This window comes from Chaetomium tenue (genome assembly GCF_020726465.1).
Source record: "Chaetomium tenue strain MPI-SDFR-AT-0079 chromosome Unknown F5144scaffold_8, whole genome shotgun sequence".
Classification (NCBI taxonomy): Eukaryota; Fungi; Ascomycota; class Sordariomycetes; order Sordariales; family Chaetomiaceae; genus Chaetomium; species Chaetomium tenue.
In genome coordinates, this window is record NW_027117336.1 from 125,075 (window position 1) to 139,238 (window position 14,164).

The 14,164-nt window shown below is 56.7% G+C and overlaps 5 protein-coding genes across 5 annotated transcripts; all 5 read right to left on the reverse strand.

The window, feature by feature from the left end:
* Positions 1-114: 114 nt before the first annotated feature.
* Positions 115-2,419, reverse strand: F5144DRAFT_399111 (POT family-domain-containing protein). The gene is made up of 4 exons (XM_066784801.1): positions 2,305-2,419; positions 1,639-2,241; positions 1,366-1,568; positions 115-1,302 (listed from the first exon to the last, which is right to left on the reverse strand). Exons 1-4 carry the CDS (start codon positions 2,306-2,308, stop codon positions 223-225), a joined length of 1,890 nt encoding a protein of 629 aa, XP_066638206.1. The 5' UTR covers positions 2,309-2,419; the 3' UTR covers positions 115-222.
* Positions 2,420-4,176: 1,757 nt separating this feature from the next.
* On the reverse strand, positions 4,177-5,994 carry F5144DRAFT_399158 (aspartic peptidase domain-containing protein). Its single transcript, XM_066784802.1, has 3 exons — positions 5,981-5,994; positions 5,027-5,925; positions 4,177-4,958 (listed from the first exon to the last, which is right to left on the reverse strand). Exons 2-3 carry the CDS (start codon positions 5,787-5,789, stop codon positions 4,450-4,452), a joined length of 1,272 nt encoding a protein of 423 aa, XP_066638207.1. The 5' UTR covers positions 5,790-5,925; positions 5,981-5,994; the 3' UTR covers positions 4,177-4,449.
* Positions 5,995-7,581: 1,587 nt separating this feature from the next.
* On the reverse strand, positions 7,582-10,274 carry F5144DRAFT_500085 (WD40-repeat-containing domain protein; the record flags this gene model as incomplete). The annotated part of the gene is made up of 4 exons (XM_066786361.1): positions 7,582-7,841; positions 7,905-9,776; positions 9,852-10,118; positions 10,181-10,274. The coding sequence occupies 4 exons, from the start codon at positions 10,272-10,274 to the stop codon at positions 7,582-7,584; spliced, it is 2,493 nt and encodes an 830-aa protein (XP_066638208.1).
* Positions 10,275-10,671: 397 nt separating this feature from the next.
* On the reverse strand, positions 10,672-12,598 carry F5144DRAFT_587154 (XPA protein C-terminus-domain-containing protein). Its single transcript, XM_066789821.1, has 3 exons — positions 12,319-12,598; positions 11,606-12,263; positions 10,672-11,544 (listed from the first exon to the last, which is right to left on the reverse strand). The coding sequence occupies exons 1-3, from the start codon at positions 12,409-12,411 to the stop codon at positions 11,105-11,107; spliced, it is 1,191 nt and encodes a 396-aa protein (XP_066638209.1). The 5' UTR covers positions 12,412-12,598; the 3' UTR covers positions 10,672-11,104.
* On the reverse strand, positions 12,599-13,863 carry F5144DRAFT_587157 (inorganic phosphate transporter Pho88). The gene is made up of 3 exons (XM_066789822.1): positions 13,634-13,863; positions 13,401-13,561; positions 12,599-13,311 (listed from the first exon to the last, which is right to left on the reverse strand). Exons 1-3 carry the CDS (start codon positions 13,654-13,656, stop codon positions 12,917-12,919), a joined length of 579 nt encoding a protein of 192 aa, XP_066638210.1. The 5' UTR covers positions 13,657-13,863; the 3' UTR covers positions 12,599-12,916.
* Between the last annotated feature and the right edge of the window lie 301 nt (positions 13,864-14,164).

A 14,164-nucleotide genomic window follows, 5' to 3' on the forward strand; every position in this document is an offset into this window, starting at 1 on the left:
TTTTCATGTGTGAGCTATTGAGCGGTGGTGTCGGGCACAAGAATGAGCAGGAAACGCAGGCTAGAGAGCCATTTGCTTAGTTAGATCGGCAAAAGAACTATCCAGTTACAATTGACACACGCGACCACCTCGCCTCTTACGAGTAATGGCCCTTGTACCCAACAGTTGCTAAGCTAGAAACGCCGAACTCCATACGTGATCATCCCATTTTTTCATGACCCCTTACTGTTTCGGCGACATCATCATTTCCTCGTTCTCCGCGATCGGCGCCGGCCGGTTGATGCTCTTGTTGAACTGGTTCTCGCCAACAACATTACGCGTACCTTCCAATTCTAGGTGGTAATCCGTGTCCGGCTTGTTCGTGGTTAGGACATATTCCTCGTTGTCAATGTGCCGGAAGGTGAAGTAGAAAATGATCGTCATGATACCGCCAGCGATGGCGGTGCCACCAAAGTCCCATGTCAAATACGGGTCTGTAATGACAGACGAACAGGCCAGGCCGATGATGTAGGCAACGGCTGTGTTGAACAAGTTGAGGGCCGATACAAGACCACGCATGTTGACGGGCGCACGGGAGTAAGCCAAGCCATATGCGGGGACGTTAACGAAGAGCTCCGAGATGCCACCGATGGCGAAAGGAAGGGCCATCCACCAAATGCTGATGGGGGCAACGCCAGTGCCCACCTTGCAGTCGCTTGAACCGTACTCTCCACACGGTGACTCCTTGTATGCATAATAATTTAGAAGGGTGTAACCGACACCTCCAAGGGTGGACATGGTCAGGCCGGTGGTGATGCGCGCGATGGGACCGTAGTGGACATTGAACTTCCGTAGAGTCGGGTACAGGCCGTAGTTCAGAATAGGTGCGAATGCGATGATGCTGAGGGAGTTGAAGTTGGAAATGACATCGTTGGGAACACCGTTGGTCTCGAGCATGGTTGACAGGAAGCTGGCTGCGGCACCGATACCATTGTCGTTGAGATACTGGATCGGGAAGAAGCAGAAAATGCCCGTTGCTTGGAAGGTTCGGCGGACGTCCTCAACAAATTGGTCGTTCCATGGCGTCGAGTAAGTGCCGGTGAGACCTGCGGCCGCAATGTCCGAGGGCTTAGCGAGATCCCAGAAGCCATGGCGGCCAATCCTCTTGACGCCTCCACGGCGGAAGCAAATGCCGAGTATTTTAAAGACGTTGGGAAGATCACTGCCGCCAGGGGGGTGGAGGACAATGCGCTTGTGCAGGAACCAGAGCAGTAGCGGAAGGGGAAGGTAAAGGATGAGGGGGATCACGAAGGCGAGCCACCACTATACACCGTTAGTGTCTAGAGCGCGGTACCGTATCATCAGCATGCAGCCGGAGGTACTTACGCCGACATATTTCTCCGAGTACGCCGTAGCCACACCCATGAAACCGCCAATGTTGATCATGAGGTAGAACCAGAGCATGACGCGCTCCGTGGTGGACTCGGGGTCTTCAATAACCCGCTCGCCTGTTTTGAGTGTGATCACCTTGGGCACGGTGGTTGTGACCTGGTCGAGCAGGAGGGGCGAGACGTTCGGCTTGAACATAGCTGGCGAGCTAGTCAGAACGGGACCTTGATGTGCAGATGGAAAACGGCACCGGAGGGCGGGAATACTCACCAGCACCTATGGAGAGGATGTAGACCGAGATGAAGTAGGGAGCCTTGGCAGTTCCGTTGGCCAAAAGATCCTTGGAGCCGGCGGCGACCATAAGGACATGGGCAATACCGAACACGGCAACACCCCAGCAAATGAGCTTGAAGCGGCCCGTCTTCGCATCGGCCATCCAACCGAACAGCAGAGGCAAGGCGTAAGCAAGCATGCTGAAGGACTGCGTCACGGCATTGGCGACGACAGTTCCCATACCGAGAGCGCCAGCGGTATCCTGGCTGCCGGCGCGCGGGGCGCCCCAGCCATTTCCATCGGTAGGGAACGGCCGGTTGACATAGTTGCTAATCAAGGGTTGCACTCCGTAGTACGAGGCTCGCTCGCAGAACTCAACTACGCAGATGAGGTAGGCGATAACTGGGATCGAACCAGGCACACGACGCAAAACGCTCAATTCCTCCTCCGTTGGCTTGCCCTCGTAGTCTTCTTCCATGATGGAAGGGTCGAGATATGGCGCATGGCTATCGCCCGGAGGGGTGTGCGGCTGCTTCTCCAGATCGCCCATGGTAACGGGAGAGGCGATCGAGTCCGCGCCGGACGAGCGCGGTTTCTCCGCTGTCGGAACATCTAGTGTAAGTCATAGATTCAAGGTCGCACTCGGCCTTTATGGGCACTTACCCATCGTTTGTTAACCCAGTTAGTTAAATTCGCGTCGGCGATGTTGGTGACGGAGTGCAAACTCGAAGCACCGTTCGGAGTTGTGCGCAGACCGGGAAAGAGAAAGACGAGCGACCGGCTGAAGAGCGAAACTCACTGTTCGGGCCCGTGGTTTTATGGGGGGGAAGAGGGTTTAATGCGGGCTGTCAGTGCGAGAGCGATGTGTGCAAGTGGCCCCCCGTGGCTCGATGCATGATCCATTTTGTCCGGAGAATGGCGTTTTGTGGAGTGCATTCCTCGCATGCGCTTCCAGGGACGGGAGCTGCAGCCAACCCGGCTACGGCCCCGGGCCCTCCCTCCTTCTCGAGGCTCTCGTACCTTACTATCCTGTCCTAGTGGCCGTCATGGGCGATGGTGCCTTCCCTCCTAGGTACCCTGGCCACACACCCACAGCGCAATCGCGCAACAGAAATCATTTTGGTGCGCGAGTAAGGAATGTCCATTTTGTCAGCTCAATTCGGAGTTGGTGGGGCTAACTGCAACTATCCTCCTCCCCATCCTCGCCATGCTCCCGCTCTCTTCATTTGCTTAGGCATGTTTTTACTCGCCGCAAGGCGATGAGTGGTGCCGACTGTTCCGCGGCTCCGTTCCGCGGTGCCTATCGCCTGTCTCGATTGGACCGGATCATCGTTTTCGATCCAGTGGGCCAGGGGCGACGAGACGTTTCTTGACGCTCAACTGGCAAACTGGTCAAGCATCTTGCCTGCTTCGGGATGAACTATCCACTGCAGGAAGCGGCGATAGGTACCATTGACCTGATAACGTGGGCGCCCCTGCGAAGACTCGAGGAACTTTCGATAAGGGACGAACTCCCCGCACACAGCGTATAGAGGTACAGTGTTGTGCATCCCGAGGGACACCAACTAGCGCATCGGTCTCTGTCCCGGCCAGAGGATTCTCGTATACCATGCATCACATCGCCCACCGAGTATCGCAGCCGCGTTTACCCCGCTGGGCAATCGACCTTCGGTGAATGGTTGAGGCCCTCAGCTCGCGCTTTCTGCGTGCATTCGAAATACCGACGAGCCGGATGGCAAATGTGGGCAAATCGGACGGATGCCCAAGTAGGAAGGTCGTAACAACCCCCTCGTGGAGCTTTCGTTTGTAGGAGATCGGCATGCGCCCTCGACACATTCGCCACGAGCTTTCCGGAACATATATGAGCTTTGTTCACCTGTTGTTGAGACATCTCAGCCTTGCCAAGTAACAGATGTTTGATCAGCTTGATGGCTTGACGTCTTGAGATGGACGGGAAAAGGCTTGTCTGTCTGCGCCAAGTCGTGGCGCGACCTTGGCCGACACCTTCGTTCATCTTGGCGCCTTCCCCTTTGGGTAACTTACACGGATTCGCTTTTTGTCCGTATTGGTCCAAGCGTCGGCCCCAGCTCGGGCAAAGCACGCGCCTGCCTTCTGAGAGCATCCAAGCGTCCTTCGAAAGGTCTGTTGCGATTCCAAAAAAAGGAGGCAAACCCGGGGATTCCCCACTGCCGGATTTCCGGCCCCGCATTCTTATCATGGCGTTGTTTTTGCCACGTGCATTTCAGGTTTGTTGATCAGTGATCTGCTCTTGTTGGTTGTCTTCTGGAACTTTGGCAGGCCGCATTTGATCCGGAGAAGCTGTGTGGTTGGCTCGACAAGTCGTCCCCTTTAAGTTTTGAGCACAAGGGGCGAGCTAGCCGATGTTACCCCCAGACACCGCTAGGCAGGGATGGCGTTGACATCCCGCGCCAGGCAAATCAAACGTTGCGTGCCGAGGTGCCCGACTGCCCACCACAGCAGGGTCCAGGTTCAGGTGTGTTTCTTTTTTTCTCTAACACATTTGCTTCGCGGCTGGTTTGTTTTATATTGATAGATGGGACCACCGTCACGCGAATGGCCCCTTGTCAACACAGCAAAATCACGACACGATACCGAGATCAAGAAAAGTGTCATTAGCTGCTATACGGATAGCTACTCGATAAGGCAAATCGTTAGGGACAATCTCCGAAATCACACACACTGCACAATACCGGCTGCGTCTCCGGCCGCCGTACCTCGGTACCCACATCCCTTGTCACGTTATCGACATTGAACCCCAAAGCGCTGTGTTCTCCACCATCGGGCACGTCACTCTTCCAACGGCTTGTTCGCCCACCCAATGGTCGGCGGCTCCTCCCCGTTGAACACGACAAATGCGGCCTTGAGGGCAACATCACCCCAGATGTTGACACCGATCCCACTACTGCTCTGGAGCCCGCCGAAGCAGGTGGGTGAGCCGTCGGTCACAGCCGCGTAGCTCATGTACGACGGAGGGATAGTGAACTTGGCTTCGCCGACGCCGAAGACGAAGGCTGGCAGTGTCGAGTTGCAAGGGAACACGTACCCGCCGTAGCTCCGACTGTTGGTCGCCCCCTGCACCTGGCGATAGTAGGCCGTGACAATGGCCGTTGGCAGGTATACAAGGGAGGTACCTGTGTCGGCGATGCCCGTGATTGGGGATGAGCTGAAGGTGCCCGACCCCACGCCGTACCCGGATGATGTGAAGGTCCAGTAACCGGGGTCTGTCTCGACGGGCACGTAGGTGATCTCGCCCGTATATTTGGTCTTGTCGATAAAACCGAAGTCGTATGTGCCAGCTCCGTGAGGGAGAGTGCGTTAGTACCGGGCGCCAGTCGTTGAGTTAGATCAGTGCGCTACCACTTACGTTTCATGTATTTCAGGTCAGCCGTGAACACCGGGCTATCCAGGTTTGGCTTGGCGTTGTCGAAGAAGGTTAATTGGCCATTGGGACTAACTGTATTCAGAGTACTGAATCCAAGTCCTACCAGCCCGTCAATGGCGTCCTCGGTGGTGAAGCTCGACGACACTTGCTGGGCAGTCTCAATCGCCTGGGATTTCACCGTAACGCCGCCAATGGTGAACTTGTCGGTGTACACGTTGCCGCGGGACCCGGACCCATCCCCGTAGGTGATGCTCCACGTGTGGCCGTTGAGCAGCTTGGACGTCGTGGACTTGTCTGGCGCGTAGATCCGCTGACCGCGGACCTGGGACGCTGGCGTGTGACTCGAAAAAACCCAAAGGTCGGAGGAGCCAGTATCAAGATCGAGCTGGAGCGTCTGGGGAGGGGTGCCAATGGTGACCGGGGTTACGTATGCGATGTCAAACCTCGGGTCGATCGGCGTTGCTGCGGCGCTGCCAGTGTCGCGCTTCGCCGCGGCCAAGTTAAGCGCATCTGTGTGGGCCACGGCCTGGATGAGCTCTTCCGGCGCTGGGACGCCGTATTTTAGGTAGGTTTTGTACACTTGTCGGGCGCCGTTAAAGCGGTAGTTCGGGCGGCGTACTTGGTTGAGAGTAGCTCTGCCGTTCCCATGGCCGATATTGGTAGTGCCAATTCTCGGGGGCAGGGCCGAGCCAAGGCCGAGTCCGGCGAGGACGCTGGTTAGGACGAGGTTCGTGACGGTCACCATCCTGGCGATGTTGGGTCAGGCTGGGACAAGGAAGCGAAGGTTTGGAGGGACCTGTCTACGAGCACGGTGTAGGTGGGGCTTCGCGTTTGCTACTCGGCAGGCTGGGTAACGCGGCAGAAACAAGAAGCGGGTGTCTCTGGCCTCCGTGGTCAGCCAGGGAAGAGTTGCTGGGCAAGGACCGGCTTATCTACCCTCTTGCCTTGCCCCCGCTTGCTGGGCACTATGCATTGAGATGACGATAGTCGATCCTGAGAGCACGGAATGCGGGCCATATCTCGAACCTTGGGCCAGCGACCCGAGCCGAAAGGCGGGTATGTCCAGTGCCCAAGGTCCTCGAACCCCGAAACGGTAATCCCTAAGTACCACCAACTGGCCGACGAGGCAGGGGGTGTGATGAGAGCGAGATCCGGGCCATGTGAGATCGCCCGACGTTGTATCCGCATCGGCAAAAGGTTGCAGTGTCTGCTGTGAGTGTGTTCCTCAGTTGCCGCCTACGGCGACGGGGCCCGGCGTTGTCTCTGGGTTCAGTCCATATGTTGCCGCCTGACGTGAGCATCCAGGTCACCGTATCGATATCGCAGCGTGGGTGATAGAAATGAGGTGCTCCGTGCAATGATGGAAGGCGAATTAGACGTCGGTACGGTTTATTGCAAGTCTGCAACTCCCGTAACACGACTTCGGCAGTTTAGCCAAATCCCACCCATCTGACCAGCATCAGCCTATCACATGAAGCGATACTTACCCCGGGTTGCTGATCATAGCTGCCGTGGAGGGAATACCACAGTCAATATCTACATTTCCTGGTCCCCAGCGGCACTGGTCATGCCGTGTCGAACGGTTGGTGGCCTGGCTGTGTCTTGCATAAAGAGCCAAGACGCGCTTTGCGGCATTTGCAACCTCTCTCCCGCTCCAAAACCTCGATACTGGCAATGCCGTAGGTGGAATCGTCTTCGCCTTGTTCGGTCGAGATGAGGGGATAAGCGCTGTTATCTCCACAACGAGCGAAACAATGGCCATTGTTCTGGGTCCGTTCCCGTCGTGTTATTTTGATATTGGTGGGAGGGGGGCGACCGGGACGTCGAACCGGTTGACTCGTGTGACCTCCAAGAGATGGTGTAGGGCCCCGATCAGCGTTATCAGCAAACCGACATCGGCACTGGTATTCGTGACACTTCTAGATCATCCGTATAGCAAGGTAGGTGCAGTTTTTATTCACCCAAGACACCTGCTGCCGTGTATGCAGTGGCAAGGCATATCCTGCCGTCTTCGTCGTCCCGAAAGGGTCAGATTCAGGGCCGGGTACTAGGTCTTCATTAACATAAAAAGTAAACACGAATTAGTATGTGTCCCCCGTCTTGATACACAAACCGAAGCTAACACCGGACATAACCTAGGATGGCCAGCTTCTAGGTTTATACACAATACTCTGCCAATCGTACATTCCGTTACACTGAAGTCCTGTCGGTCGTTTCGTTCGGCCCCCCCTGCTCGACCTTTCGTCGGGTCCATCTCCCGAAAACCTTAATGCGGGGGGATGGCCAGGGCGACAAACGGCATCCCCACGTTGATCATCCTTTCGCGCAGCCGCGCAGCCGATCCGGGCTCCCGTGCAAGATCAAAACCCCCCCCAGCGGTATCAGCCCCCAACTCCTTGATTCGTCCTCGGCAAGCGGATACGCGACACGGCCGCATCCCAATCCCCACCCCATAAGCGATTCTCCCTAGCGCTTGACGTGCGCGAAACCAGCACGATAACCGGTTCGTCCTCATTGTAGTGGTGTGCTTGCGGATACTATCGCGCAAAGACCTTGACCACTCCGTCGCCGCCACCGCTCACAACCCACCTGCCATCCTGACTCCACACAACGGTGCAAACGCCCTCGCCGCGCATGACGCGATGGTTGGTGATTTCCTGGGTGCAAGACCGTTTCTCCAATGACCAGAACCGTAGGGAAGCATCGTGACCCGCGCTGACTAGCTCCCGACCGTCGGGGCTAAGGGAGAGGCTGGAGATGGAGGCGGGGTGAGCGACCATGTTATACGTGCATTGGCCTACCCGTGTGGTTAGTTTAGTCACGATGCGAGCCGGGCCGGGATCTCGTCGGGGCAACTTACCGCTGTTGGCATCAAAGAACCGCACGTAACAATCTTCGTGGCCCGAGATGATGACACCTTCCACCCCAGATCCAGCCATGGCTCGACCGCCGCCAGTAGGCCCGCCGCCGGCCGTGTCCTCCTCGCTCAGGCCTTGATGGGGCTGGTGATCTAACCCAGCGGTCGTCGCAACGACTGCGTTCACGCTGGTTGACACAGTGCCATCGTATGTTTCGAGGCTCGCCATGGTGCCGATCTCTTCGCCGGAGCGTGTGTCGTACACGATGATGGCGGCATCCGAGTAGCTGACCACAAAGGTTTCACCGTTCAGGCTCAGTGGCGTGATGCATGTCGGACTCGCTTTCGAGTTCTGGCGCGAGATGGTGTGGATTAGGGTATGATGGCACGGTGAATTCGAGGCCGTCGTGGGTTGCGGCGAATTCGGAAACGCCGAACCAGAGCTCATTGAGTTGCCCCTGACACGGCCGCCTTGTGCGCGGCGTCCACCGGTAGGTTGCGGCGAGGTAAGTTGTGGGGGCGAGCTGACTGCCCACACCTTCACGCAGCCATCCGCCGCCCCGGACACCAGCAGGATGCGGTCTGGTGTCCCGTATGCGTTCGACTGGCCAAAGATAGCCCCCAGGTTCGCCGGGAGAACGCAGAGGCCCCAGACAGCGTCGGTGTGGCCGTCCAAGGTCGCCTTGGGATCTACCCTCCCGCGCTCCCAGATTCGGATCGTTGCATCTTGCCCGCCGGAGAAGATCCAGCCGTCGCCCTGGGCGCGGCCGCCTGTTGAGAAATTCGGGGATGGCGACCAAGATGTTAGCGAGAGGACTGCTCCGGCGTGACCACGATGTGTAAAGTCAGCAACGACGTCAAGATCGGAGCCGCTGGCGCCCGTGTTCCCGGGATGCCGATCGGGTATGTGGAACCGTTTAATCGTCCCGTCGTCCCCGGCAGTGCAGATTTCGGGTTCGCCGGGGCTGCCGCCCCCGGAGAAGATCACAGTTCGGACCGTGTCGAGATGACCACGCAGACCGAATTTGAGCTTGAAGTTGGAGCTTTCGGTCTTTGGCCCCAGTGCGTTGAGCGAGAGTTCGTGATCTGCGCTCCGCCTGCGGGCCATTGAATTTGAGCTCTTCCTCCGGTGAGCGAGTGGCGCACGATTTGGCGATCGCGGAATGTTCTCCGCCGTTGGAAACACATCGGTATCCGGGCGGGTGGTTGAGGCCTGCTGGGACTGATTAGGCGCAGCGGTGTCTGGGAAGTTGGCATCGTTAAAATCCCAGCTGTCTGCCTCATCTACGGTACGTTTTTCGGCTCCATCTCCCTTATCTTCGGTTTCGCTCAAATGCTGGGGTTGATTAACCAGCTCGGTTCCCTGCTCTGTCGCCGACCTCAGAGGCGTGGGCCCCGTAGCTGGCCACTCGACAGAGTTTCCGTACCCCGCAGAAGTATGCTCGGTGTTCGAGTTGCGGACCATCGGTGCAGACTGGGCATCAAGCGGCTTGACCGGGAAGTTTCCGGACGCTGGAGGTGCGGGCGCCTGGTTGTTTGTGGTTGGGGCTGAGCGCGACTGCGATTGGGCCGCGATGTACTCGCGGACATTGCTCTGTTGTTGTTGCTGTTGCTGCTGCCGCAAGCCCTGTTGGTAGGATTGATCCAAGAGGGGCTGGCCGAAGGCGTCCCCCTCTCGTAGATCTTCGATTATCGGGAGGGGCGGGGATTCTCTCGGTGCTATCGGGTTCGCAGGGGCGATCATCAGGTAGGTGAATTCGGCTTGACACTGGTCGAGGAAAGATTTCAGCTCGTTGCGTGAGGCCTCTTCGTCAGCGAGACCGGCCTCGAGCGAGCCGCCCTCCATTGAAGGGGCGCTGGTTTTCTCTAGAGACGCTGCGCCCCCATGCACACATTAGCGTTTGCGACCGTGAACCGACACTTAGTGGGGGGGTTCCAAAGAGGACTTACGCCGTAGTTTCTCCTGGAGCAGCGAAGCGCGATCCAGTTTGGGCTCCGCTTCGGTCGGCTTATCGGATTTCAACTGGGCAGACTGGTCCTTGACCTTCTTTTCGAGAATTGTGACATATCTTTTTAACGCCTTTTGCGTCGCGTCGGCTCTTCGTGACTGGCCCTCGAGGCTGGCTATCCTGCTCTTCATTTCCTGCTTCTCAATTTCCCAGGCATTGCGATCGCGTTCGTGGCGGTGCCATTCTGTTTGGAGAAAGCGCATGACACCTGCGTACCCAAGATTAGCTGCTGACATCCTCTCTCTGTCTGGCCTTGAGCTCTGTACCGACCTTGAAGGGTGTACTCGGTAGTTGGCGGTTGGTTGGTGTTGTTCCCCATCATGCCGCCCGTCTCGCCCAGCCCGCTCCCTCCGTTCGTGCCCATGGCGGTCACCGGGGGCGAGTCTAAACGTCGCAAGCCTCCAAGTCGGGCACTCTGGCCATGGACGGGCCGACGCGGGATAGCAGTGTCGTGGGGGGCTGGGTAGAGCTCTGGGCGGAAGCTTCGAGTGTCGTCGCTCAGGGGAATGAACGAATATTTCTGCGGCTGAAGCAAACCCGGCTGGTGCGTTCAAGAAATACAGCGCGCCGATGTCGTGGGACGATGGACTCGAGGATCGGGATGTTGTAAGGGGTCATGCGCGCGCGTAGGAATAAATTTTCGGGTCTGCCAAATCAGTCTGCAACAGGGCGGCAATGCTCGCCTGTTCCTGGTGATGCTGGCCAAAAGTGGCAGGCCCGCAAGCCTGGAGCTGTTGGGACCCACAGATTACTGGCACGGCTGGCGAATTACATTTCGTGGTTTTCCGTGAGGCTGCAAGGCATCCCGACCTGAAATTTCCGTTATCGGATTTTTACCCCTTCTTGTAATCGATCTTCAAGATGTGAGGGGATTGGTTGCAAGCGCGAGCGCATCTGAAAGAAGGCATCACGTTACCTTAGAGAGCTTTGAGAGAGTTCCAAGGAATGATGTGGGATTAGTTTCCTATATCAATACTGTCCCACCTCCCACACAGTAAAAGGGACGGAGTATCCGTATGTGTATTCGTAGGTATTGTCATGGAATCTCGACACGTTTCATGACCTCTTGCCTTCTTCTTTTATGTTAGTTAAGCTTTCAAAGTACGCTTGCTAAGATTCAGGTGGTACGAAATAACGAGATTTAGACGGACATCTTCTCCCTCAAAACGCCGTGTTTCAGGCGGCGCGGTCTCTTCATAGTTCCAGCTCTTCGACTTCCATGTTACAAGTCACGCATGTCTTCACCGTCATCCCATCCTCGTTCTCGACGGTCCGCCCCCATTCGTGTACATGTTTCCCGCCGCCGCCAATAGCATCCCCAAATTTGGTCGCCTTTCCTATTCCACCTCCTCCGGCGCTGGCCCCAGCTTTTGCATTGTTTCTCCGAAACGCATCTGTCCTCGTTTTTCGCTTCAGGTCCAGGAGCTTCTCTTTAAACTTCGCCTCCTTGCGTCTCTTCTTATCCACCTCACGCTTCTCGAACTCGGCATCTAGCGCCTCGACCGAGCCCCATTTCTGCTTGAAGGCGTAGTCCTCGACCTGGTACCGGAGGAAAAGCATCATGTCATGCCAGTGGGCCTTGTGTGGATTTGGTTTCGATAGGTGCGGGAGGAGTTCGTCGTCTTTAAGTTCGGCTGTAGCAGAGCGATTAGTGCTGTGTGCGTTTCAGGGCCTTCCACTGCTGGAGTCACTTACGCTCCGTCAACAAATAATCCTCTTTGCACTCCGTCTTGGTGAGCAAGCTGTACTTCTCCGGGTATTTCTCCTTGCAAGTGTTGCACACCGCGCAACCAAAAACCTCCTCCCAGACAAAGTCAATCTCTACAGTGCGACATTCTCGGCACCGCTTTCTGGTCTTCTCGTCGGCGAGGACGCTTAGCGAAGGCTCAAAAGGCCCCGACTTGTTACGTTGCAGCTTTCTAAGCAGCTTCATCCGTTCCCACTCGGCCGCCGACATATGCGCGGGTTTCTGCTCTGCGCCCGGCGGGCCGGATGCGGAGACACCTATAGACATGCTCTTATTCCAAGGGTCATCCTCCGTGCTTAGAAAGCCGCCCTTGGTGTCGGTCATGGCACTAAAGTTGTAATCGACATATTTGCTAAACTTGCGCGACATGGGCAGCAGATCAGCGCCCTTTGTGTCGGTGCCATCTTTGGAAGGCGCTGTGCGCGCATCGCGATTCGTTGCTGGCACCTCGGTCCGTGATATCGATGCGTATGGTCGCTTCTTCCCCGCCGTGTCATCTGTTGCGACAAAGCCGGATGCTGTTCGGGGTTCGGGATGGGCGATAGTGGGTCGTTGCTCTCTGTCGCGCTGGTCACGAATGGCTTTGGCGCGCAGCCGCGACTCTTCCTACAATCCAAATGGTTCAGTATAAGTGAACGGAGAGGGCACGAAAACGACTCACTATTCGGCGTGTGACTTCGGGAGTAGGTGGGGATGGTGGCCGTCTCGAGGCTGACGTTCTTTGAGGTTGTGGTGGGGTGCCTGGACGATCCATGGCGAGGCGGTATTCCCAGGGTTGTGAGCCGATGCGGGAGGTGGTATGCAATAAACCTGCAAAAAGGAGACTAGGATACTGGGCGCAGCCTCACTTGTTTGAGTGCGCGGGAGGAATAGTTTGGTAAGAAGTTTAGACGTTGTTGGAAAGCTAACATTCTGAGCGAGAGGGTGGTGCAGGGGTTCATCCCGCCCCCCAAACCCGGCAGGCAACGATGTCGGAGAACTTCAAGACCCGACAAGAACAAAATATGTCCCACAGGGCAACCCCCGTGGTTTTAAGGGGATCTGTACCGTACATCAAATACATTTTAGGGCGCGGCTTGGTGTGTTCTCGCACCGTGGTGGGCTAATGCATGTTCCGCCTGGTGTTTTAATGGATGATCCCGATTGTCCCATCAAGTCTCTATATATCATTACCACTATCATGCCCGTAATCATGCGTTATATTGTACAGGAGTGCCGCTGGTTGTCGACAAGGTCGACTGACGCCAGTCTGGCCTTGATTACTCCTCTTTGGCGCCGCCACGGCCAGCCCGCTCGGCCGCCTCAACCGCCTTCTTGTCTGCCTGGGCGGGACCGCTCTGGAGCCCGCTCATCAACCCGGCAGCCTGCTTAAACGGCCTCTTGAGATCGCCAGAAGCCGGTTGGCCCCAGATGTGGATCTTGGTCAGGTTCGCCTCGAGGGCGCCCTTGAGAGGGATAATGCTCTGGATGAGGAGAGGGTTGGTGTACTTGAAGTAGATGTGCATGACGCCCATCATGAGAACACCCATGCCCTGCGAGCGCAGGAGGGTCTTGAGCTGGGCAACATCGTAGGCGTGGACGGTCGTGGTGACGAGTTTGCCCTCCTCGCTCGAGCCCATGGGCGCCGGCTCAACGTACTTGAGCGTGGTCATATCTAAGGAGACGGAATGGTCAGCCTCGCTGGTCGGCTCGAACGGAACGGCTGTGCGCAGTTCCAGAAGGAACCAGTAACCATCAACGTACCCTTCTTCTTGTCAATGGTGATCTTGATGTACATGTTGATTCCCAGGATGATCAAGTTGCTAGCGATGTAGATGGCGCGGCAGATGTTGAGCACGTTCGGGTCCTCGAATGGGATCCTTTTCGCGACCTGCATCATCCCCAGGATGATGATCAGGTTCGTTCTGTAGCGCGTCTGTGTCAGCCATGTCGTCGTTGTCTGCTTGTCTTCTCCGGCTGAGTCCGCGTGTCCTTACATCTGGGGGCTGAGGCCGGCCATCGTGACTATTGTGTCGAGCGTCGCGAAGGAGAATCGGGTTTGTGTCTTCTCAATTTGCACGCGACTGTTTTGCGGATGCCAAAGTGGAAGGTCGATTAGGGGCAACGCCGCGAGTTTTTTTGGTTAACTAACGAGGGAAATGTCCCCACAAATGGGCTGCCGCCAAAACACGCAATCTGTTTTCCAGGAGGCAATTGACAGTTGAACAATCCGAGCCTACTCCACTCTCCAGCTTTCCAAGCGCAATTGCTGGGCACCGGCGTTGCGGTTCTTCCGCGCCAAGCGCCTTCCCGAGCCGCCTTACTGGCCCTGAACGGGCCTAGCCCCACCACGCACGATCCAACGGCGCAAAGAGGCCACGTTCACATTCACATTCACAAGCCGAGGGCTTCTTCCATCTTCCACGGTCAGCCTTCCTCGCGCGTTCCCACGTGAGAACCATGGACCTCATTGGTTCGCTCACTGTACTTTGACCAGCAAAAAGAACGGTGTACAGAATTTACCAAGT